The 22,970-nt window shown below is 44.1% G+C and overlaps 6 protein-coding genes across 6 annotated transcripts in view; 2 read left to right on the top strand and 4 right to left on the bottom strand.

Moving 5' to 3' along the window:
• Nucleotides 1–22,970, bottom strand: part of LOC126559023 (glutathione S-transferase 1) — a 435,657-nt gene that overhangs the window by 212,758 nt on the left and 199,929 nt on the right. The window lies entirely within an intron of this gene.
• On the bottom strand, nt 1,632–4,994 carry LOC126557688 (zinc finger and SCAN domain-containing protein 25). The gene is made up of 4 exons (XM_050213545.1): nt 4,727–4,994; nt 2,113–3,155; nt 1,940–2,036; nt 1,632–1,869 (listed from the first exon to the last, which is right to left on the bottom strand). The coding sequence occupies exons 1-4, from the start codon at nt 4,992–4,994 to the stop codon at nt 1,667–1,669; spliced, it is 1,611 nt and encodes a 536-aa protein (XP_050069502.1). The 3' UTR covers nt 1,632–1,666.
• On the bottom strand, nt 6,336–7,216 carry LOC126558907 (rRNA methyltransferase 2, mitochondrial). Its single transcript, XM_050214993.1, has 3 exons — nt 7,054–7,216; nt 6,777–6,978; nt 6,336–6,704 (listed from the first exon to the last, which is right to left on the bottom strand). Exons 1-3 carry the CDS (start codon nt 7,209–7,211, stop codon nt 6,336–6,338), a joined length of 729 nt encoding a protein of 242 aa, XP_050070950.1. The 5' UTR covers nt 7,212–7,216.
• On the top strand, nt 8,231–13,799 carry LOC126565660 (serine/threonine-protein kinase/endoribonuclease IRE1). Its single transcript, XM_050222862.1, has 5 exons — nt 8,231–8,362; nt 9,052–9,616; nt 10,871–11,093; nt 11,158–12,994; nt 13,068–13,799. The coding sequence occupies exons 1-5, from the start codon at nt 8,246–8,248 to the stop codon at nt 13,797–13,799; spliced, it is 3,474 nt and encodes a 1,157-aa protein (XP_050078819.1). The 5' UTR covers nt 8,231–8,245.
• On the top strand, nt 16,114–17,814 carry LOC126557839 (uridine 5'-monophosphate synthase). Its single transcript, XM_050213742.1, has 3 exons — nt 16,114–16,261; nt 16,371–16,653; nt 16,751–17,814. The coding sequence occupies exons 1-3, from the start codon at nt 16,115–16,117 to the stop codon at nt 17,812–17,814; spliced, it is 1,494 nt and encodes a 497-aa protein (XP_050069699.1). The 5' UTR covers nt 16,114.
• On the bottom strand, nt 18,798–19,809 carry LOC126565651 (uncharacterized). Its single transcript, XM_050222851.1, has one exon. The coding sequence runs from the start codon at nt 19,806–19,808 to the stop codon at nt 18,798–18,800; it is 1,011 nt and encodes a 336-aa protein (XP_050078808.1). The 5' UTR covers nt 19,809.

Genomic DNA, 22,970 nt, shown 5'->3' with positions numbered 1-22,970 from the left:
TGCTATTAGTCTGCTGGAAAGTGTTGATTCGTGGCATATCATGTGTATCACGACTGGACTGTTTTGTATTTTCGTAGCCTGTTTCAAATTAACTTCCATTTTAACTGTTGTTTTGATACATTTTGGTAACAATTCTACAGTGATCTTGTGTGTTCTGAATTACTCAGGTGCGATGCAATCTGTCTTTTAACGGTTTCATTTCACGCTCCTCTTTTTCTGCTTGCAATTTGCTGCCCGTTTTCCTAATACTTTCTTCCAATTCCAAACGACTCTTCTGCGTACAAACTACACATAAATGTTAAACCATGACACGATTAATAGTGCGATTACGATTTCTGTGCTACCTGTGCAACATGTTTTCTGTTCATTTGTCTCAATGCAATTCCTTTTCCAATATCGAATACAAAATATATATATATATACCCTCAATATATATATGTAGATGTAATATGTATATATAGATGCCATTTCATTACACGCGAATATATACTTTTACTTTCTCTGTCTCATCGTTCTGCTCTGTGTTAGCTTCTCTCTAGCGAGTTTAGGTATCATCTGTTAGAAAATAAACAAAATACTTTTTATCTCTCCACCCTCCATAAAGTCTCGTGTGATCTCTGTTTCAACTTCGATTATCATCTCATTTGTATGCGTTCTCTATCCCTGATGCAGTGTATATGCTTTGCAGCAGCTTTGTTGTACAGTTCCAATGCCAATATCTTTTTTGTTTTCGTTTTTTTTTCACCTTTGTTTGTGTCTTATTCCGTCTTCTCATGCAACTTTTACAAAATGATGAGTAAAGTATGGTTAAAAAATGAAGTTCATTCATTCTTTCGCTCGCTTTCTTGTGTACACATCTCTTATTGCAACATTGAATATGATTTTTGACGTAAAAACATGTCACACAATGATTTTAAAATTATTGCTGCTTCTTTTAGGCAAGTCGTGTCTAACCTGCCCGGCAGGATAAAGTTTTCGTGTTCAGCCATTTTCAAGGATTGCATGTACAATTCGCGAAAGCAATGTTTGTTTTATTCTGCAAATATTAGTATACTTTCTTCACACGTGGAATGCGGGTTTTCTTAAAACATGTTAAATAATTTAACATTTTTCCTCTCTTTGGGAAACATGTTTTAGTGCTGAATGTGCCAGCCTGTCGTGGCACGGCTGTTGTGACTAGTAACATACAGATAAGTTAGTTTCCACGTTGAAAAATCGTATCGTTAGATAGGGAAATTTCAATATATGATCTCCTGAAATATGTTTCACCCGCATCGAGCGGGATGAGCCATATTAAAAAAGATTTCATTTTGAAACAATAGTTCCCCTTAGGATTCGTGACTAGTGATAAGGATAGAGTGAAAATTCCTCGAATTTGGGCACGGCAGATGTTTAAGCACTGATGTCGATCGGAGAGAAGTGTTGTAAATCTTGCGACAGGGTGTAATTCGTAAGATTCATTAAAAGGTGGAGCCTGTGCGAAATATTTGTTTTATCTTAGCCCTACTTTATGTAGCAGTCTAATCAGAATTTACCAATTTCGGTTCATTCGCAAATTTTAATCTTGATAAACAATATGGCTATCAGTGCAGTAACGTTCGCACGTGCGCAAAAATTCGATCGACTGAGGAACTGACACACCTTACCAAAAGTCCTTGTACGACCCTCAGGAGGCAGTTACTGGGGCACCTTGCATATTGGTAGCCATCAGTGATCCTGCCAAGGTGCTATTGTTTTGTGTGGCATTACCATTCGCCGTACCACTGCCGCTACCGCTACCAGCACCATTCGAAGCGGACATTTCCGATTTTACGCGTCGTGCTATGTGGGAACGGGTGTGCTTGCGGAGATGATCCTTGCGGTAGAATCCTGAAACAAGACAGCCATACGTAAGAAGCACGAAAAAAGTACCTACAGATCGAATCACAATGCTACGCACCTTTACCACACTCGCCACAGATGTGCTTCTTCTCGCCCGTGTGTATTACTATGTGAAGTGTTAACTGCTCTTTGCGCTTGAAGGATTTAAGACAAATCTGGAAGCCATTAAAAAAGGATAATTAATCCACCAGACCAAGCGTTCAAAGGTACCAGAAGAAGAAAAATACTTACACTGCAAATGTGTGGACGATCAGGAATGTGCGACAATTTATGCCGAGTCAGATGATCCTTCCGCTTAAGAGCCGCATTACAGATGTCACACACAAAACGGCGCTCGACCGCGTGCGAGATGACATGTTGCTCGATTAAACCTCGCTCCGGATAAGCCATTTGACACTCGGGACAGCAGAACAGTGGAGACCCATCGAGCGCTTTCGTTTCCCGTATCTGGCCCGGTTTTGGGCGCGGTTTCTTTTCCTTCGGTGGTTTACGTTTCTTTTGCTTTTTCGTCTTAGTTTTACCCGTCCCTGTTGTTGGGGCTTCGTCTCCATTTGCAGCACCACCACCACCATTTACGGTACTGCTGCTAGAATTGTGCGCATCGGAGCTGACTACATTTTGGCCTCCCCCATTAGCCGCCATACTGTTGGCGAGCGATGTTTGCTGGTTAACGAATCCATTGTCCGTGTGATGATTCGCACTTGCAGAATGTTGCTGCTGTTGCTGCTGCTGATGGTGTTGCATCAAGTGTTGATGGTTTAGTCCCAGGCTTGCAGCAGCGGCACTGACCGCCACATTACCGAGTGCCAAGTTTAAATTTGAACCATTCTTGAGACTCAGCAAATCTTTCTGCACATTGAATGCGTTCGTTTCCACCCCGATCAAACCGCTAAGCGGTCCGGGCGAGTTAAGTCCAGAGCCAGCGACGGACCCACTGTTCGGTTCTTTCTTGATCGTTTCGGAATACTTTAGCAGATGCTGGATGGAAATTGGCAGCGTGGCCGACAGCAGATGCGACGAGTAATCGACCGTATTGGAGGGGTTGGTTAGCGTTTGCCAGGATTGGTTAACGTTTTGTAGGATTTGTTGGTTGATCATGTCGTCACGATCCACCTTCAGCACGTTTCCTCCTTTGGTGACCTTCGACTGGTGATCGTTGCCCATCGAGGTGTTCCCATTGCCAAAGGTGGTGTGATCGTTGGTAGTTTGTTGATTTGCACCGCCACCGTAGGGATGTGTCATATTTTGCCCGTAAGACATCGGTGTATTAACCACTGTAAGGAAGAAACGAAATGTATCAGCACATTTTCAAAGAATTGTTAAATATTTTAGTGGATAAGCATCCTATAGTAGGGTCTCGCACGAGTTATATGGAAAAGAATTTACTCCTCTTGATCTAGAAAATGGTTATTCAAACTATTTTAGATGGAATGCACCGTATTGCTTCAGAACACCACTATGTTCTGAACCATAAAATGTCGGAGATTTTTAAGATCAGACAATTGTGCAATAAATTTGTATCGCAAGGTTCCGTTGGGCAGGTCAAGTCTTGAGTCTTGAGTCGGTAAATATGTTGGATTGGGCCGATTGGTTTGTTTATTGGGAGACGACAGCACTCGAAAGTAGAAGACTACATAAATAAATCTTCCGTAAAGACTTCTGGGCAGTTCGGTAATCAAGACGATCAGAGATGCTGGTCGAATCCCATCCGGACCGTTACCCTTAATGAGAACTGACTATCTAACCACATGACACTGACAACTATAGTAAGCCATTAGATGATCGGCATGACCACGGAGGTCGTTAAGCCACGAAGAAGAAAGCATTTACACAAAATTATTGTAGAACTTATAGAACATAAACTTTCAATAGTAAATTAATCCGCCACGTGATAAAGCATAGAAAAAATCAACTATTTTATTATTTTTTTCTTAACCAACAGTAGAATGTTCCAAATTATATAAATGTTGTAAAGTCAAGTTCTCCGTTCAAAAACCTGATTTTAATTTTTTTTTAATTGACAACCGCTCTCACACTGTTTTTATTATTTTTTGCCGAATGATTTTTATCATTTGAAACATACCAACCATATTAGAGGATTACGCCAGGAGCATGTGATCCAGCAAGGATAATTTGAAGAAACCTGCTCTACAGTACAGTACAAAATTAAGCCGATAGTTTGTCATGAATTCCCGCTACTTTTTACATAATTACAACTCTTGAATTCTTGCTGAAGAGGTGTCCAATAAATTTCGATTCGCAAACGTTTATCAATCGGCCGCTTGTAGAGCAAACCGTATTTATCCCCCTAGTTAAATTCAATCCCCTCGAAAAATATGTTGCTTTTCATTGCCAGACGCGCATGCAACGGTCTACCATTCCATTCCAAGGCACACAATGCTCTCTATCTCATTCTTGATGTTCCGACTGCCGGCGATTACACATGCTGCAGCATGTACTCTACCGCCAAGCAATCATCAAACAACCATAATGCCATCTCTCGTACACACTGTGGCACCCCATTCGCTTTTCCGTCCTCTTTTCGTTCCACCCGATGTACGCCCACCCACCCACTACTACACATTACACCACCCATTCCGGCTCATTCGCTTTACAAAGCACACAATGCACAAATGAGGTGTGTGTGCGTGTTTCTGTTGAGTTGTCTGCACTAACACCACCCCAAATCGGTGCCGTTGCTAGTGTCAAATGGAAAAGAAAATATACAGCCTGCTGCTGCTGCTGCTGCTGCTCTTCTGCTAATATAATCTGTACCAGCCCAATCCGGACTACTTGAGCGGCTGACTACTGCCACAATATTTTTTGCTTAAAATATGCAACTTACTTGAGGTAGTGTTCTGATTGAAATGGTTTCCATTCGTCGCACCGTGATACCGGTTCAGGTCCTGCTGCTGGCCAAGATTACCACCTGTCGTCGCCACACCGCCTACCCCATTATTTCCGGCGGATGCTCCTAGTCCGCCGACACCATTAGTGCCGGCCGCACCATTTCCGGGACTATTGGTGCTGGTAAACGCACCATCATTGCTGCCAAATTTGGCCGCAAATTGATGGATGCCCGAAAACGGTCCCCCAAAGGCCGAGAAATTCATTACGACGAGTCACGACGCGGCGCACGGCCGCGTTTTGGGGTATGCACTTTTCCTACTAGACCCCACTAGACGATGGACGGGGACGGATCGTGGTGTCCGCAATATCTCTGCTTCGCAACAATAGTGCACACAACTACAAACACACACACAGCAGCAGCTGCTGCACCGACCACTTCGTAATGGCGTCCATAAATAATGGGGGATGAGGGTTGTCCAGCAGTAGTAGAAGCAGCAGCACAAGGTTGCGTTTTCCCGTTGAAACAATTTTTCAATTCACAATGAGTTTTCCGCCTTTAACCACCGGGAAGAAATGTTGGGCAATTAGTTATCACAGGCGTACTGGCACCATAAAAATACTCACACCCGATGCCACCGGCTGGGCTCCGCGAATGCGTTTTGTCGTTTGGGGAAAACCAATGGCAACCAAAGCAACCACTACTGCGATTGTGACGCGTTACGCACATCCAAAATAAACCGCACGTTCACACACACACACACGCACACACCAGACTGGATGATGAGACAATTTTATACACAGAAAAACTAGTGGCGTTACTTAATTTGTCCACTTTTGGAGACCGTATATAACTCCTTACGAATGACCGTCTCACGCGCGCACAATTTTGCGTCACTGACCAACGTTGGTGGCTTCTTTTCTAGTGTGTCTCTGAATTACGCGAATATTTTCCATTTTTCACTTCCGATTTCATGGCGCACAATAGAGATAGTGGCAAAGAACAAACAGTTCAGATTTTCTTCGGCACTAACACTCGCACCACACGGTACATGAACCGAACCAAATCCAGCCACAAACTGTCTAGGGGTGGAATCACAATGGATGGGCGTCCGCAAAGGAGTGTTTGTCTGTCGGGAAAGCAGCTAGTACTAGGGAAAAACTAACAAGAGAACCGTGTGTGTATGTATACACACATGCAGCCGAGACGCGCATCGCCTGTGTGTGAAGTTTACAATGCCTATCACCTACACTTGCGCGCTTGACAGCATCGTTGGGCGCCTCCATTCCCACCCCTACGTGACGAGTGCGCTGCATATACAAGCAAAGCATCGTTTTTTTGTGCTATGGAGGGGAAATTCATGGGGTTCTACGAATCGTGGAGGAAATCTCCATCCTCCACGATGCGCTTGTGCTCTTGTTTACTAGTGGATGTATGCACAGGAGCGATAGTCAATTTGTTCTATACAAGTGTAGTTTGTTTGCTGGATGTTAGTAACGAGCAGAATAAATTTGCCTTGATTTTTTTTTTATTCTATCCTAGCCTAGTTTTACATTGCTCACAGCTTTTTTATGACTGATAATGCTTACCCTCGTGGCAACTAAAATTATCTCTCTATGCCTACAAAACCACGTGCTAGGATGAAATTCTCCGCTGAATCATCACGGCTTGCCCGTGGCTTCACTCGCTTGACCGTTTGGTAGTATTCCAGTATGCTTTTCTCCAGTTTCGGAACATCCCCATTGTCCCAGACTTTCATCAGTAAAGATGCATTCGGTGTGGACATCAGTATCGCAAACCGTAGCACAGAGTAGCACAGCGTGGTAATGTTTTCCTGATCCAACGACCGTACACCGGTTGCGTTGGGTGCCATATCGGACAGAACACAATCAACCCGTCGATCACCGAGAGTGGTCCGGATTTTGTCCTGCGTTTCCTTGCGCAAAAAGTCACTGTTGCCAAACAGAATTGCGTGCTACGGTGAGATAATGAATATGGAAGTCTTTTTAAATGAAGGAATTTTAATACAAATTCAAACGCTTCTCACCTCTATAGGGTATATCTGAAGAAGATCCACCCCAACAACTGTACCCTTCGGTTTACCCGGCATACTACCGTCGGCATTTGCTTGCTTGACGGCAATTTGTGTCCAGGAACCCGGTGCTGCACCACAATCAATCACCGTATAGCCCGGTTTAATGAGCCCATACTTTTGGTCCAGTTCCAGTAGTTTAAATGCACTTCGACACCTGTTTGACGAGCGTTTATGTTGGTAAACATCACCATGCCGGTCGGAAAGTAACAATCCTGTCCACTTTTCTTACCTGTAATTCATCATTTTTGCCCGTTCTACGTACGGATCCCGCAGCTGTCTGGTAAGCCATTCTTGCGAGCTTTTGCTTTTTCCTTTTAAGTTGTTCGGAACGACTTTCGAAAACGTTTTAGCTGCTCCACCAAATGTGCTTATTTTGCGGACCAACATAACTGCAAAAAAAAGCTGTGGGTGGGAAAAAATATCAACACACAACAATTTCAATTACCACCCCTCGGGGATGCAATGTCAACGGAAGTGTTGCCAAAATGTGTGTATTGGTACCACGTAGTTGAAAGATTGATATTTAGGCGATTTTTTACCAGCGAAAGCAAATGTTCAAAAAGACATTTGAAAACGGTTTACATTTGATGTGCTGAAGATAAAGAAGGATGAAATAAATTAAGGAACATTTATAGTGAAAAATCAATTCAAAAATCAAAAGGAATGATATCGTGAGCAAAATTCTAAATGAGCGGAATTCAATTCCAAGCTGAACCAAATACCCAGCAGTATAAACACGCTTCAATCACAACAACAATTCTAGCGCACGGAATGTCAGCCAACAAAACAGCTAGCAAACCAACGCAAAAGCATATGATTCTGGAACAGCAGCTACAGTTGTACAATTCTCTTGTCCAAGTCCACGAACGGCGCAGTTACTCTCGGAACATGATGGATTACGCATAATCTGTGTCGCGAAATACAAATAGCAGCGGGTGCGTACGAATGAGTAAAAGTATGGAACGAATACAACGCGTTTTGTGTACGGGATGATGCAATGTTTCAAAGAACAGAAGCAGAGGGCTGCACCCAGCGAACCAAAACTACCAAAATAGGCCATTCGCGAAAATTCTACTGTGCGTTTGTTATGTTATCGAAGGGGAATACCAGTGAAGATATAAAAAATATGATGTGAATATGTGAAACAAACCAAGCAACGATTGACCGTGATGTTGTTCCGGCCTGTGAAACCTTTGACCGCGATTTAAGGACAGTGCAGTGTTTGTGTTGTGTCTTTCTTTATGAGTTTCTCGGCGAAAGTTCTATTCTGTTTTCATTCCGTAGCGTAGGAAGAAAAAGTGATTAACAATACACTGTCCCGAATGAAGGCCGTCCGTCACATGCTGAGTTCAGCATAAAAGTATCCAGTTTACGAAAGATTTGAAAAACAATTTTGTTAGGTAGTAAATAAGACCATCGTCATGTATGCGAAGGTGCAAATGTTTGTGCCGCTGGTACTGCTGGCAATGGTGGCGGTACACGGCGGGTCTGCTTCCGACGCAAAAATTGCGTCTCCTTCTTCGTTGTCTCAGCAGCAGGTAAGACCGGGTATTTCCGTTGCTAGATAACACAGACAACAACACACCACCGGTTGCTAGATTGTGCTTTTTTATAATTTGCTGGAATTAGAAGCATGTTGCCCTGTTGGCAGTGCAAGAAAATGCTGATCAAATCAGTGCCACGATTACATAGTACCAAAAGAGTTTTTTTTTATGAATGACTCATTCTACGATCATTGGCATTATAAAAGCTTGAACATGTACGGGAGAAAATGAAAAGTAATACAAACAGTCAGCGTAAAGCACAGTAGCTACCTCTGTCTCGTATGCGCGTATTTCTAGAACACAGCTGTGTTAAGCACACCTGTGTACATATGTTTGCCGGTACACGGGATTTCTGTTCCCTCATACAATCGCTACATTTACTGTGGCATGAAATTGTGCTCTAGAAATAATAATTGTAACCATATCTGGTCAAAACCATATTAATGAGCTTTAAATCACTTGTTTCTCCCTACGAGGAGTAGAAATAAAATACAGTTAATTCAGCATTAAGGATGGATGATGATGATTTTACACACATGCAGATTAAAATCTCTCTACTAATGGTGCAAGGTCAAATTGACCCTAGATGTACAACGAATGCGATTTCAATCGAGAATCGTTTCAAACACACGTTCCACATCCATTTCTTAATCAATTTTTTCTGTTTGTTTTTTTTTTTCTAGGACTGCACAGCCGTTGCAAAAGATGAAGAGACGATGCTCGTATTTTCTACGCTCGGCGGTGGATTGACCGCAATAGATCCGCTGACGGGTGAAACGCGCTGGTCCATTGCCGACGAACCGGCGATCCGTGTACCGACACCATCCGACACGTCCGCCCACTATCTGCCCGATCCACGGGACGGCAGTCTGTATCGCATGAACGGGCTCGAGGGAGGTTTGAAAAAGCTGCCGTACACCATACCTCAGCTGGTGGCCAGTGCACCGTGCCGTTCGAGCGATGGCATACTGTATTCCGGCAAGAAGAGTGATGTTTGGTTCTTGATCGATCCCAAGACGGGTCAGCGGGAAAAGGTGCTCGGATTTGGTGGTGCACCACCGTCAGCGAAAGATGCCGGACCAGACTCGATTGGTTGGGCAACGTCCCGTGCGGTGTATCTGGGCCGTACACAGTACACCGTCATGATGTACGACAGTCTCGCAACGGGCCGGAACAGTAAACCGTGGAATGTAACGTTCTTTGACTATTCGGCCCATTCCATGGCACCGGAACTAACGAAAGAGTACGGTAAGTAAATTCCAAAAATGCAGTTTCGGTAAAGTTCTCGAAAAGCGAAACGTACTCACCAATTCCATTATCGAACGATAACGTCCGTCTCCTCCACTCCAAAAACAAGCCGGGGGCAGGGCCCACCTGTCTTATCAAGTGCGAAGTGTTCTCGAATTTTGTGTTTATTGCCCACGACGCTATGTTGGGAGTTTTGCTTTTTTCTTTTTTGTAGCGCGCTTTTAAAAGTACCTAACCGTACGAGCTAACATAAGCCACGCGTCAACGCGAATGGGCAATGGTGCGTTCAATTATCCCAGCATTATCGGTGGCAATGGATGGCATTAATGTATGGCGGAGCATGTGTGGAAATGTCTCGAAACAAGCGATAATCGGATGTTTCTGTGATGCTTAATTTTCCACCGGTAGAAGCGAAGAAATATGTGTGAAACAAGCACATATATGTTTTTCAACATTCAATTGAGCCAAAACTCTTTTTTTTTCTTGAAGCTAAAGAAAGAAAGAAGGACAATCTCGCTTTGTTCTACTTTTACAACATTGACGACAATGCTGTTTTAAATTGGAACCAAATGGCCTTTTTTTGTTATCAATTACTTACGTCCGTACAAAGAAGGGGTGGAAATATTCTCATAATGAATTTTGAATTGCTGTATTATCGATCTTTTGGGGCGTACACAGTTCTGTTCTTCGTATGGGTCTTATATTTTGTTAAGGAAAGCACTTTGGAATACTTTGTTGTTTTCGATTGTGAAAAAATTTTTTGTGAAAAAACGATTATAGTAAAAAAGGTAAAACTTAGTAAAGGATGAAGAATTTATGAAGTGAAAGCATCGAAACTCATTCCATACTCAAACTGAGTACGATTATGGAAGGGATCAATACCAGGTTTAGTGGTACGTTATTTTAGCTGAGTAGGTAGATAGAAGGTAGTTTAACTGAGCGGCCCCGTGTTGGCAAACGGCCAAAAATCAAATTCAAAAAGAAACTTTGCACAACCGATTAAATGTATGGTGTCCCCAACTTCCAAAATTCTTCGGATCTCCGAGGGGCCAAATCCGCCACAGAAAGGAATGTAAAATAATAATACGATTCTGGACAAGATAAGAAAAGATCGTCTATCGAATGAAGAAAGAGTTCCCAACATGCCTTGTCAGCTTTAGATTAGACTAGGAACGTGAAAACTAGACTTGATAAATAACGAAAACTAATCTTGTTATAGCATAAATTAAAATAACTTACATCTTTCTTTTGCAGAGTTTTTGCACCTTACCAGCAGCTCGTCCGGATTAACGGCAACATTTGAGCAAAACAAAGGAACACCCATGTGGCAGAAGGATCTTTCCAGTCCGGTTGTGGCGGTCTTTCTGCTGGGCTCTGAAGGATTGCTTAGCGTACCGTTCCAAACCGTGTCGGACGAGGTGCTACAAGACATAAATGAGCGGGCAAAGAGTGGCAACTTTGACAACATGAAGCTATTGTAAGAATTATCAGCGATGATCAATATTGAACAATCTTAATACATGTTTTTTTGTCTCTTCTAGTGAAACCGTTTATATTGGTGAAGCTGGGAACAATCTGTACGCGATACCTTCGCTGGTAGACAAGAATACTGCCACATTGCCATCCGAACCGACGATCAATTTGCTAGGTGGACCGTTAAAGGGACGATCGTCTTCGACGTTTGGTGAAAGTGGGCAAGAAGATGCTTCCGGTCGGGAGCTCATCTCAAAGGCATCCCGTATTGGTGGCAAGAATGAAAACATTATTATACTGGGACACTACCAAACACCGAAAACGGACGATCGTATCAAGCTGGACATTGTACCGAGTGGCCCGGCATCGATGGGGAAAGATTTCTGGAAGCATCAGGAACTTTCCACCATGCTAGTAGGAGGTCCTACCGGCTTGCCCAAGCTAAACGTTCCCAAAAACACTCACACAATCGGTGTGCAGACAGATGACGAACCGTCTAAGCCGGCCCTTGCGTACGGAGAAAAGAACGACACAAGCTCAACCAAGTTGCAGGGTAGCACGGATCTTATTCGAGCGTTGTTTGGTCGGATGTACATGGACACGAAGCTGTGGCTCGATGCACAGCCGAACAAGTTGCCAACGATGCTAATGATCGCGCTGTTCGGTTTGGTGATCTTTGGGTTTTGGTACATCCATCTGCAGATGAAAGCACTGCAGGAGCAAAGTCAAGGTGGTTCACAATCGAGCAATTCCAACAGGAGTGGATCGAACGGAAGTGGTGGCAGTGGTGGCGGTAGTTACAGTGAACCGATCGATTTTGGTGATGGCGAGATGCGTGTGGGCAAGATTAATTTCAACACCCAGAATGTGCTCGGCAAGGGATGCGAAGGAACGTTTGTGTTTCGGGGTACGTTCGAGAAGCGGGAGGTAGCCGTGAAGCGCATTCTACCGGGATGCTTTACGTTGGCTGATCGTGAAGTGACCCTGTTGCGTGAGAGCGATACACACGAAAATGTGGTACGATATTTCTGCACGGAACAGGATCGTCAGTTCCGGTACATTGCGGTCGAACTATGTGCGGCAACACTTCAGGATTACGTCGACGGTAAGGGCACATCAACGGTGGTGGCTGCAAACAAAGTGACAGTCGGTTTGCTGCGTACCAAGATCTCGGCCCTTGATATTCTTCGCCAAGCGACCAGCGGTTTGATGCATCTACATTCCCTGAGCATCGTTCATCGGGACATTAAACCGCAGAACATTTTGCTCTCGTTGCCCGACAACAGACAACGGGTACGTGCGATGATATCGGACTTTGGGCTGTGCAAAAAGCTAAACTATGGGAAGGCGAGTTTCTCCCGCCGGTCCGGTGTGACCGGTACGGATGGATGGATCGCACCGGAAATGCAACGTGGCCAGCGTGCAACTACCTCGGTGGACATCTTTTCGCTTGGCTGCGTGTTCTATTACGTCCTGTCGGATGGGTTCCATCCGTTCGGGGACAATCTCAAGCGACAGGCAAACATCCTGTCGAACGAGTACGATCTCGGCATGTTGCGAAGGGAAAACACGCAACCCGACTGTCGCACGATACTGGCGGAAGAAATCGTTAGTGATATGATACAGGCCGATCCGGGCCTAAGGCCCAGCGCAAAGACGGTGGCGAATCATCCGTTGTTTTGGAAAAATGAGCGAATACTTGCCTTTCTGCAGGATGTAAGCGATCGGGTGGAAAAGCTCGAAGTGATGACTGAACCATTACGATCGCTGGAGAAAAATGCACGCTTTGTCGTGCGGGAAGATTGGAGCAAATATTTGGATGCGGAAATAACGGCCGATTTGCGAAAGTTCCGTGGCTACCAGGGATACAGTGTGCGAGATCTTTTGCGGGCATTAAGAAATAAGGTATGATCTGGACATACTGAGTGTCTATTGTTGGAGGATTAAAATGAATTGTTTTTGTGTTCAAAATTTCCAGAAACATCACTACCATGAACTAACACCATCCATGCAGCGAGCATTGGGCACGATTCCCCATCAATTTACCCAATACTGGATCAGTCGGTTTCCCCGTTTGCTTTCACACAGCTATCACGCACTTTCGGATAGCTCGCGAGAACCAATTTTTAGGCATTATTACAATGATGATGATGATGCGGAACACGCCGCGACCGGGGGTTCAGTACCTTCCCAGTCCAATGGGTACAAATTTACTAAACCGCACTATTTCAGTCAGGAAGAGAATGATAATTACGAACTAATCCGCTACTATGAAACAGCACAATTAATGAAAAATAGCACAAAAAGTCCAAAACGTCGACCAGCTGCTGGGCCAGATGGACAGGAAGGAACGACGCCAGGGGACCGAAAACTTGGGACCGGAGTATCAAGCAAGCGTGGAACTTATAATTTTAGTAAATCTAGTGCTGGAGGATTCATAACCCGACAGCAAATGCGCGAGTCAGTTGAGTCTGGCGATCAGCAGCAGCGACCAGCGCTAGTAAATAGCATCACTAGCAATGGAACGAAAGAAACGAGAAATGGCGAAGATAGTGCTGCTAATCAGAGGAGACGATACACTCCCGGCAGTGGTGAACAAGATAATCAACATCATACAGTCAACCAAACTAACGTAAGACGGCGTGAGGTGCCAACGAAAGTGACGTGGAATTTAGATGCAATGGTAGCACGGAAAGAGGACCAGCAATGAGTGAGCATTCCAAGTTTTATTTTGCTTATCAAGATGTTTTAGTTTTGTTACGTTTATTTTCTAATGGAAGGATGATTTAAGGAGATAACCTAGCGCGTTGAACAGTGCAATATGATCTTTTATTTTTAATTCGCTGTATTTCTCGTTTCTATCATTTCATTTACCAACAGCCAAAACGTTTCTGCTTGAGTGGAAGATTACTAATCAAAAGTAATAATAACACTACTACTCCCTCTGGAGTAACTAAACCATGATAAAGAACCCACTTTGATCACACTAGTGTGTTTACTCACTTCACATGATAAGCATCAAAAGCAGCGTTTAATCTATTGCTCATCTCTTGTTCAAGCCTCATGCTTGAATCTTGATCCCGCCAAGTCGTGAGGTTAAGATAGTCTTTTTTTTAAATAATTTATCGGTTTCTCCGGTTGTTGCGGAATTATGCCCACGACGGAGACGCCCGGCGAAAGTCGAATTAGGTTACAAATGACGATAAAAATCTTAATCACACTTCAAAAACACCTTTTTACACTACCTTAGTCTGTGATATCGTGTGGGTAGCGTTTAAGTCAAGTCAGGGTCGATGGAGAACCTTGTGCATAGGTGATAATTTTGTACTGATTAGGAAAAGCAGAGCACGATAACACTAAATATAGTAGGGAAAATATACACATTGCCACAAGTGCGTGCCGCTGCAAACTAAACTTGATGGCCAATTTGTTAGAGCGTAAGTATACGTACTCTAGTGAGAACCTATGGGCAGCTTCAACGATTAAGCTCTTAAATAAATCGCATTTACCATTTACTTAAGGAGTATTTGAAATGAGACGCGAATGAAGTTTTTCATCACTTATGTTGTGTTTTCTTTGGTTTATTAATTGGAAAACCCAACGGTTAAACAATATTGGCTGTAAAACTGAAACTTGAACCAGCTTTTAAATTTGCCATCGTTTAAAAAAAGATAAATTATCGTTTCGTATCATATCCAATGCTCGAAATCCCAATGACGATGTATATCCAGTTCTACCAACGCTTACATTACCATTACAACGGGCAGTTGTTTGATAACCGCCTGTTCTGTTTGTCTGATGTGCAGTCACCAAAAGCGTGTTTCTTCCACGTGCATGGCTTTGGAATTATTTAAGGGAGGGGTTTGTATGTGTGACGCCGCAACAGGAGAGTTGTATGTGTGTATATGACCGCGTACAGCCACGTTTTTACCCAACTAACCAGATGCGAGTTCTTTCACATTCAGTCTGGAACTGGAATAATTAATTTCATAGATCCATGAATAACGATCCTAGGACTCGTAACATCAAGAAAATCTTTAATATGTGTTAGCTTAATTTTACTTATAGCTGGCTCCGATATAGTGACGAATAGCGATGGGAAAGTTTCATCTGTTTTGGAACGGAACGAACCTGGTTCGCTGAACCTACTTCAACAAAAAATAAAGAGCGTTTCAGTGTCTGTCTGTGCAGATGTGTCATGTCCGTCCGGTCTTAATATCGTGCTACAGATTTTTCCTTCTTGTCTTAACAAACTACTAGGTCAAGCCGGCCATCGAATGGCTTTATAGATGCACAAAACCTACTTTCTTATTTTATTTGAACCTAGGTTCGATCGGAACGAAACCAATAGGTTCGGAACGAAATTCTCATCACTAGTGACAAAAGTTCATGGTGCGTGGCAGTCCTCAAAATTAGTTGGGTTGGCGCAGGGTAGTCAAATGCGCCTTCCTACAATATGATGCATAAAATAAGGAATTCAGGTACTGTTCATAAATCGAAAAGCCGTAAAGCAATCATTCGGATGTACCCGTACTCACGGATGAAACAGTTTAGGGATGAATCTTAAGCAACTAGGTACAGAGCGTAGGCCATCGACTTGGACATGCCTGTATGTTCATGGAATTCTGTCCAACATAATCTTGTAATTCGGATCCCGTTTCATTCCATCATTGTCTGCCAGTCAGTACGCCGGCGTGGTTTTTCTGTCACTCACGGTTGATGCTCTTTATATAAATCTACAAACAAAACAAATAACTTTACAACAGACTTACACAACTTTACAACAGAAAGCTTTTAGTATAAGTGTTAGTAACAGTGATAACGATCACGTCCGTTAAGGTGTAAGCGGCAATAAACGTGTTAAACAAACGAGAATTCCCTCCGAACCTACACTCCTCCTCCACCGGTGAAGCCTCCAGGAGCAAAGAGCTTCACGCTCCATCAATTTCCATCAAACCACGTGCCTATTTTAGAACAGTTCGCAACAAAAAGGTGCTAAAAAAAAAGACCGGCTCACAACGCAAAATGGTGTGTGCTTCGAAGATGAAAAATTTAGCCACAAAGCTGTTCGAAGTCAATGCGTTCAAGTTTGGTGATTTTAAAATGAAGGTCGGCATCAACTCGCCGGTTTACTTTGATTTGCGCGTGATCGTAAGCCATCCGGATGTGATGGTAAGTAACGGTTGAACTAACTAGCCGCCTGCCGGTTAACTGTCCGTTCAAGGTTAATTCGTGCCTGGATCTACTAATGATTTATGGTTGTTGTTTTGTTGCCAACCAGGACATGTTGTCGGATATGTTGCACGAGTTCATCAGCGAGAAGAAGCTAAACACGTCCGGAGTACATCTGTGTGGAGTACCCTACACAGCGTTACCATTGGCAACGCTTATTTCAATTAAGGCCAATAAACCGATGCTAATACGGCGCAAGGAGGCGAAAAAGTATGGCACGAAAAAGTTGATCGAGGGCAAATTTAATGCCGGTGATGTGTGTCTCATCATCGAGGATGTCGTTACGTCCGGATCGAGCATCTTGGAAACGGTGGATGATCTAAGGTCCGAGGGTAAGACGTGCTTGCTTGGCGGTTTTTTTAAGCAAACGTGCTCAAAAGTTAAATATTTGAATAAACAACCGTTTTTTGTTGCTTCTCTGCCACGCAGGATTGATCGTAACCGACGCCATCGTTGTGGTTGATCGCGAACAGGGTGGTGCCCAGAACACGGAAGAACGTGGCGTCCGTATGCACTCGCTGTTTACGCTGTCCTATCTGCTGCAAACCTTGCTGGAAGCGAAAATGATCGAGGAGAGTACGGTAAAGGCGGTCGCTAAATACATCGACGCTTGCCAGATCCGGAGCGATGGATCGTTCATCAAAAACGGTACCACAGTAGTGAACGATCTGAGTCGTACACGCATGAGCTTTGAGGCCCGTACCGATCTTGCCAAATGTCCACTAGCGAAGGACCTATTGAAGCTGATGGCAACAAAGCGGACGATGCTTTGCCTAGCGGCCGATCTGACCAACGCGGAGGAAATTCTTAACCTAGCCGATGCGGTCGGTCCCTACATTTGTCTGCTAAAAACGCACTGTGACATTATAGCGGACTTTAGCGAGCAGTTTGTACGCTCGTTACAATCGCTTGCCCGGCAGCATAATTTCCTGCTCATGGAGGATCGTAAATTTGCTGACATTGGTAATACGGTCGCTCAGCAGTATTCGGGCGGGTTGTATCGAATTGCTGACTGGGCCGATCTGGTTACCGTCCATGCGCTGCCCGGTCAGGGTGTGCTGAAGGGCTTAAAGTCGGTGATCGGTGTGGATAGAACGGTTGCATCGCGCGGTGTCTTTTTGCTCGCCGAAATGAGTACCGAGGGTGCGCTGACGGATGAAAAATATTCCACCGCTACGATGAAAATGGCCACCGAAATGGATACCGATTTTGTGGCGGGTGTCGTGTGTCAAAGCAAGGATCTAGTTGCATCGCCCGGTTTGTTGCAGCTTACGCCGGGCGTTAAGCTGCAGGAGGGAGTTGATGGGCTCGGCCAACTTTATGACAGTCCGGAACGGGTGGTAAAGGAACGCGGTGCTGACGTGTGTGTGGTCGGGCGTGGGATACTGTCATCCAAAACACCGTCGGAAACGGCACGAATTTATCGCGACCGATTGTGGGAAGCTTATTTGGAGCGGATCGGTGTGGAGAAGAATGGAGGTGATGGGAATTAAAGTACAGCGATTGTCGGAGATGGCCATAACCTACAACATGCTTGAAAAGATTTACTACGGCAACAACAGTTTTAAAGTTCGAAAACACAACCAACAACCCTATGTGAAAAATGTACAAATAAGAGAGATTTATCAGTTGAAAACGATTGTGATACGTTTAAGGAAATATTTTTTTATTACAAATTCAGAAAGGAAAAATACACAATGCTCTGTACAAAGTAGCTGGATTACAAAAAATGAATTTCATTTATTTTTATGATAATTTTAAACGTGTTATGATTTTGTCTTGTGTTATTCAGTGATAAACAGTAGTATAAGTCCACTTTCATGACTACTGCTACTAAGCATAACTTTTAGAAATTTAGGTAGAATGAACATCAGCAACTCATCTATCTATGAAAAACACCTTTAATAAGTTTAAGAAATGTTTGCATATCAAACCAAGCCTAAAGTTGAAAAATGTAACGAAAGTAAAGCCATATTTTCACCAGAATCGAAAAAAGCGACTAAATGTTGATTTCATGATTCGTCCATTTACAGACACGTGTTCCCAAAATGTTAAACTAACTTTTACAAAACAAAGCAAGTAGATTAATTGAAAATTGGCTTCCGAATCTCATTTTTACCTGATGTGCGATAGCAGGTGGTCCTAGTTTATCGGCGGTCACTGTATGCACTTTCCATCCTAACGTGAATTATTTGCTATTTTAAATTGAAATTATTATAATCTTTTTGCCATTCTCTAAAAATGTGATTTAAAGATTGTTTCTTAACTGTGATGATGTAAAAAAAACCTCTCCTTCCATGCTTATACTTTGCTTATACCCTCTAATATTAAAATCTACAGTACACGTGCTTTGTAATGTCTCCTAACAAACAGTATTAAAAATACCATCAGATCGCACATATGGACAATCAAATGATTTGTGACTTTCTTCTTAATTGCTGCAAAACGTTTCATCGCAGCTTATGAAACGTTCCCATTACTTTTCCTTACCACTTTCTTGGTCGGCTTTGGTGCTGTTTCTCTTGTCCGATGCTAGTTGCCGCAAGATGCCCCTGGTCATGATGTTCAATATTTCGCTCTGTGTTTCGTAATAGATATAATCGTCCTTCAGACAAGCCATTTGAGAGCCCACAAAATGGCCCAAGCTTCGGTGCCGCTCGTCCCGACTGCTATTGGCGAGTGCTTTCGGTGGTTTCAAGTCAGCCACCATACCCGACGCAGTACTTTGCTCCGGAACTACCACCTCATCACTATGTTCAACAGATGATGCTGATGGTGGTGGTGTAGGTGACAGTGGGTTCTTGTGTGACTGTTGATCGTCCGCATCCGCGGTCGTCATACGTGCCACCTTCCGATCGTCAAACTTACGATCCGGAAACCGATTTTCACGCTTCAGTCCGGAAGAAGCTACCGGAAGACAGGGCCTCAGTTCCAGTGCCTTCATGTCCTTCATGTCGATCGAATTGATTTCGTAGTGTACCTCCGTTTCATACTCAATCTCTTCCTCGGAATGCTCCGAATCGCCACCGTGCAGTTCGCTCGGTGACGCCGAACTTCCATTACGTACGATCGAGACGTTAAACGTGCTGCTATTGTCATCCGGTTCCTGCTTCCAGCCATCGATGTCTCCCTGCGAAAGGTTAATGGAACAGCTGCCAACGGAGCGCGGTTTGATGTGGTGCTGCAGGAAGATAAGTCCCTGATACCACCAGACCGTTGGCCGATACTCTGAACCGTTCTGCGCGTGCCGGCGTATCTTCGTCAACTCCTGACCGAACTGTGTTCGGAGCGTCTGTATCTTCCGTACGACATCTTTCATCGTCGTTTCCGGTTGCAGCTGGCGCACATCCGATACAATCTCCTGCAGCGCATTCCCACGGACACTTTTGTTGTAATAGCGCGGATGACGCATATCGTACAGCACCGGATACTTCTTGTACGCCTTGATCAGCAGTTCCGTCGCATCACGCTTCCAGTCCAAGGACATGATTGTGGTGTATTTTTCAAACTGCTGCTTGCCTACGGTACGCGATTTCCGGTTTTTTGGAGGCAAGTAGGTAAAAAATTAACTTGCACCAAACACGGGATTGCACACAAAGGCGGACAAAATGTGTGACGCTGCACAAGATATGCCGAGCAATGTTGCCTTGTATGCTGCTGCTGCTGCTGCACGGTTTTAATTACAGCCAACGATTGTGTTGTGGGAGAAACCGTACTGTACTACAACGTGTTGTATTACATTTACAGAACGTACCTGGTTAGACGCACAATACAAAGGTACAATTATGGAAAAATGCATACGATAATACTCTGTGTTGCTTACAAAACAATATAAATTCACAGCTAGCGTTCCACTTTTGCCTGAAACTGACGCTTTCCCCTCTGGATGAACACTTTCGTCAAGCGTCCACCACTACATGCGCACAACAACTTGTACCGAACGAAGGTTGCACACACAGGGTGGGTCAGTCAGCTGCTAGCGGTTGCACTGTCGGTATTGTATGCGTGCGTTCGTTTTCTGCCAAGCACGCGATGCGCATAGACAAGGTGGCCCTATTGACAAAATTGCCTTAATAACCCTTACTAAGGGTTTTTTCAATACAAATTTGCCTTTGTAGTGCCTTTTTTTTTTTTTTTTTTTTTTTTTTTTTTTTTTTTTGTTAACGGGGAGGGAACCTTCAAAAGGTCCCCATCTCGGAAGGTGGTCTGCGGCTACAGACCAACCCTCAAGATGGGGTATGTGGGATTCATCGTGACGCTGGGCCCGTGAAGCGGACCCGGCAGCCGATGCGACCCAACTAAACCACTCCTCGACCTGATCCGAAACCTGCCGATGCGCTGATGTGCGTAGTACTCCATGCAGGTTCGTTTGTGCAATGCACTCATCCCGTTGACGCGCGGTTGCTGCGTCATTCGTCCTTGTTGACTCAGCTGCTGCTGCTGCTTCGTGCCTTCCTTTCCGCTGCTGCTGCTCAGACCCGTCCGTCCGTAGCCGTTACTCCCGGCTGGGTCTAAGCTCCTGCTGCTGCTCTGGTTACTCGTCGCTGCTGCTGCTGCTTCCGTTGTAGTATAGTCCTTTGTATGCGGTTACGGCGGCAGCTATTGCTACCTTGGTTGTTCCGTATTCCGCCGTCGTTGTTGTCGCCTCCGTCTTGCCGTTGGTGGACTTTCCTCATTCCACCTCACTTGGAGGTTTCTGAAGATGGTCCGAGCGGCAGTCCGGACTGCTTCCCATGTGGCACGGTTGGCACACATTTCCGCCGCCAGATTGTCCATCGTCAGGCGGGTGTGGCTCTGCTGCTGCATCTCATGTCGGATCCGAGCAAACCGCGGACAGTGGAACATTACGTGGTCGACATCTTCCACGTCATGTTCACACACCGGGCAGTTTGGCGAACCGTCGAGGATGCCTTTCTCGACGAAGTAGCTCCGGAGAAACCCATGCCCTGTAAAGAGTTGGGAAAGAAAGAAATCAATTTCTCCGTGCTTACGGTTTACCCAGGACATAATGTCCGGGATAAGTCTCCTGCCTTTGTAGTGCCTTAGTTGTCGGATTTACACCGATTTTGTCAATAGGGTGGACGCATGTAAACAAGCACTTTGACAGCCATGTTGTAAATCGCTTCGATGCAAGATTGGATACCAACCGTTCTGAGGCGGGAATTGTGGAATTTAAAAAATTAAAATAAATACAGCCTGTCTGGTATCTGCACTCATGTTGCAATGTAAAAAAAAATTAAAGTAGAATATTTTTTACGAAATAATTTATCAATACGAAGCGTAAAAAGTTGAATAGAAAATTGCCAAATTGTTATAATAGAATAACGCTGACGGGCTAAATGACATCACAAACTGCGTAGAAAGAATCACGGAAGCCAAAAGATGATAGAGGAGTGGCAGCCCGAGCATCAAACACCTGGTTTTGTACTTAATAGGGAAATCCCAGACTAGCCCTAGTAGCCGGCCACTCCAGACTTGCCCCAGTAGTCGGTAACATCTTGATCTAGTTGTTCAGTGTTCAGGTGTGCCTCGTTTCAACATTATGCCATGCTATCCCATACTGTGGAAAGCTTTTATATGCGAACGACTTAACAAATGTTTTTCCAATATCTGACCTTGAGGATCGCCATAGAATTAAGATAATCAGATAGACTTCAATCTATCTGATTTTCTTAATTTATTTCGTAGTGAAAAAATAATTGTATGCGTGTCAACAGTATGTATGACACCTTTGCCCGGTTGTACAGGTGTAATAGGTGCTAACAGTTCTTGTCGGATGCCATGGGTTTCCAAATTTATTTCTTCGTCCTGGCGAATTGGAGAAAATCGCACAACCGCACGATGTATAAATTCGTCATTGTGTGAATTGTACAAATGATCCGGTATATGACAAGCGCCCCGATGAGCAATTCCGACTAAAGCTTCTCTTATCGTTGCCAATAATCATACTTGCACTAATGTTAACCCAAATTGGTAAATGGTCTGTAACGTGTCAATACGTAGTGAAAGCCCGGTAGTATCTGTCTCGTAGGTTCTCAAAAAAGGGTCCTGGTTTGTGGTAATAAATTGTTGTGGAATTAGTTATTCATGTGCTTGAACTAAAATTTAAGAATTTGTTATTTGTTCATCGCCAATTCTATACTTATGTCACCTTGATGCAAGCATGTCTAATCCCTCCCCTTTGTGGTGTTCTGAGAATAATCGCAGAAATTCCCTTCTAGTACATGTCCCTACATGGAGCGGTTATTGATTCGCTCCGTATTTTTTTGCTGAACATTAAGTCAGTTTGTTTGCGGCATTTACTTTTGGATCTCAAGCAACTGGTCCTTCTCCCGCATTGGCTGTCAATACCTTTGACTGTCTGCAGGCCTTAAGAGTATACCGATTGTTTATAAGGCGCTGCTCAATCTTGGGCTCTCTTTTATATTTGGTCCTAATAGTATTCCATGATCTGTCCCAGAGCCGGATCGTCCTAAAAGCGGACTGATCGGCGGATATCAGGTGCTTGAAGTCTCTGTTCGTTTTCCTAGTCGGCTCATTGTTGGAATATACCTCAGTAATTTGGTCCTGCTCTAGCTTGGGAGCCACAGCAATGGTGGAGCGGATTCAAAGGACTTCCACTCGCTATCGCGACTGCCCAACGTTGCCG

Source organism: Anopheles maculipalpis, chromosome 2RL, assembly GCF_943734695.1.
Source record: "Anopheles maculipalpis chromosome 2RL, idAnoMacuDA_375_x, whole genome shotgun sequence".
NCBI classification, from domain to species: Eukaryota; Metazoa; Arthropoda; class Insecta; order Diptera; family Culicidae; genus Anopheles; species Anopheles maculipalpis.
This window is presented reverse-complemented; position numbering and strand designations above follow the sequence as displayed.

Coding starts and splice junctions, on each gene's coding strand:
- LOC126557688 (XM_050213545.1), bottom strand. CDS start 4,994: ATGAATTTCTCGGCCTTTGGGGGACCGTTTTCGGGCATCCATCAATTT. Junction 2,037..2,112: donor ATCGTCCACACATTTGCAGT/GTAAGTATTTTT, acceptor AATGGCTTCCAG/ATTTGTCTTAAATCCTTCAA. Junction 1,870..1,939: donor CTGTGGCGAGTGTGGTAAAG/GTGCGTAGCATT, acceptor GTCTTGTTTCAG/GATTCTACCGCAAGGATCAT.
- LOC126557839 (XM_050213742.1), top strand. CDS start 16,115: ATGGTGTGTGCTTCGAAGATGAAAAATTTAGCCACAAAGCTGTTCGAA. Junction 16,262..16,370: donor TAAGCCATCCGGATGTGATG/GTAAGTAACGGT, acceptor GTTGCCAACCAG/GACATGTTGTCGGATATGTT. Junction 16,654..16,750: donor GGATGATCTAAGGTCCGAGG/GTAAGACGTGCT, acceptor TCTGCCACGCAG/GATTGATCGTAACCGACGCC.
- LOC126565660 (XM_050222862.1), top strand. CDS start 8,246: ATGTATGCGAAGGTGCAAATGTTTGTGCCGCTGGTACTGCTGGCAATG. Junction 9,617..10,870: donor GGAACTAACGAAAGAGTACG/GTAAGTAAATTC, acceptor TTTCTTTTGCAG/AGTTTTTGCACCTTACCAGC. Junction 11,094..11,157: donor TTTGACAACATGAAGCTATT/GTAAGAATTATC, acceptor TGTCTCTTCTAG/TGAAACCGTTTATATTGGTG.
- LOC126565651 (XM_050222851.1), bottom strand. CDS start 19,808: ATGTCCTTGGACTGGAAGCGTGATGCGACGGAACTGCTGATCAAGGCG.
- LOC126558907 (XM_050214993.1), bottom strand. CDS start 7,211: ATGTTGGTCCGCAAAATAAGCACATTTGGTGGAGCAGCTAAAACGTTT. Junction 6,979..7,053: donor GCAAAAATGATGAATTACAG/GTAAGAAAAGTG, acceptor CTCGTCAAACAG/GTGTCGAAGTGCATTTAAAC. Junction 6,705..6,776: donor TTCAGATATACCCTATAGAG/GTGAGAAGCGTT, acceptor ATCTCACCGTAG/CACGCAATTCTGTTTGGCAA.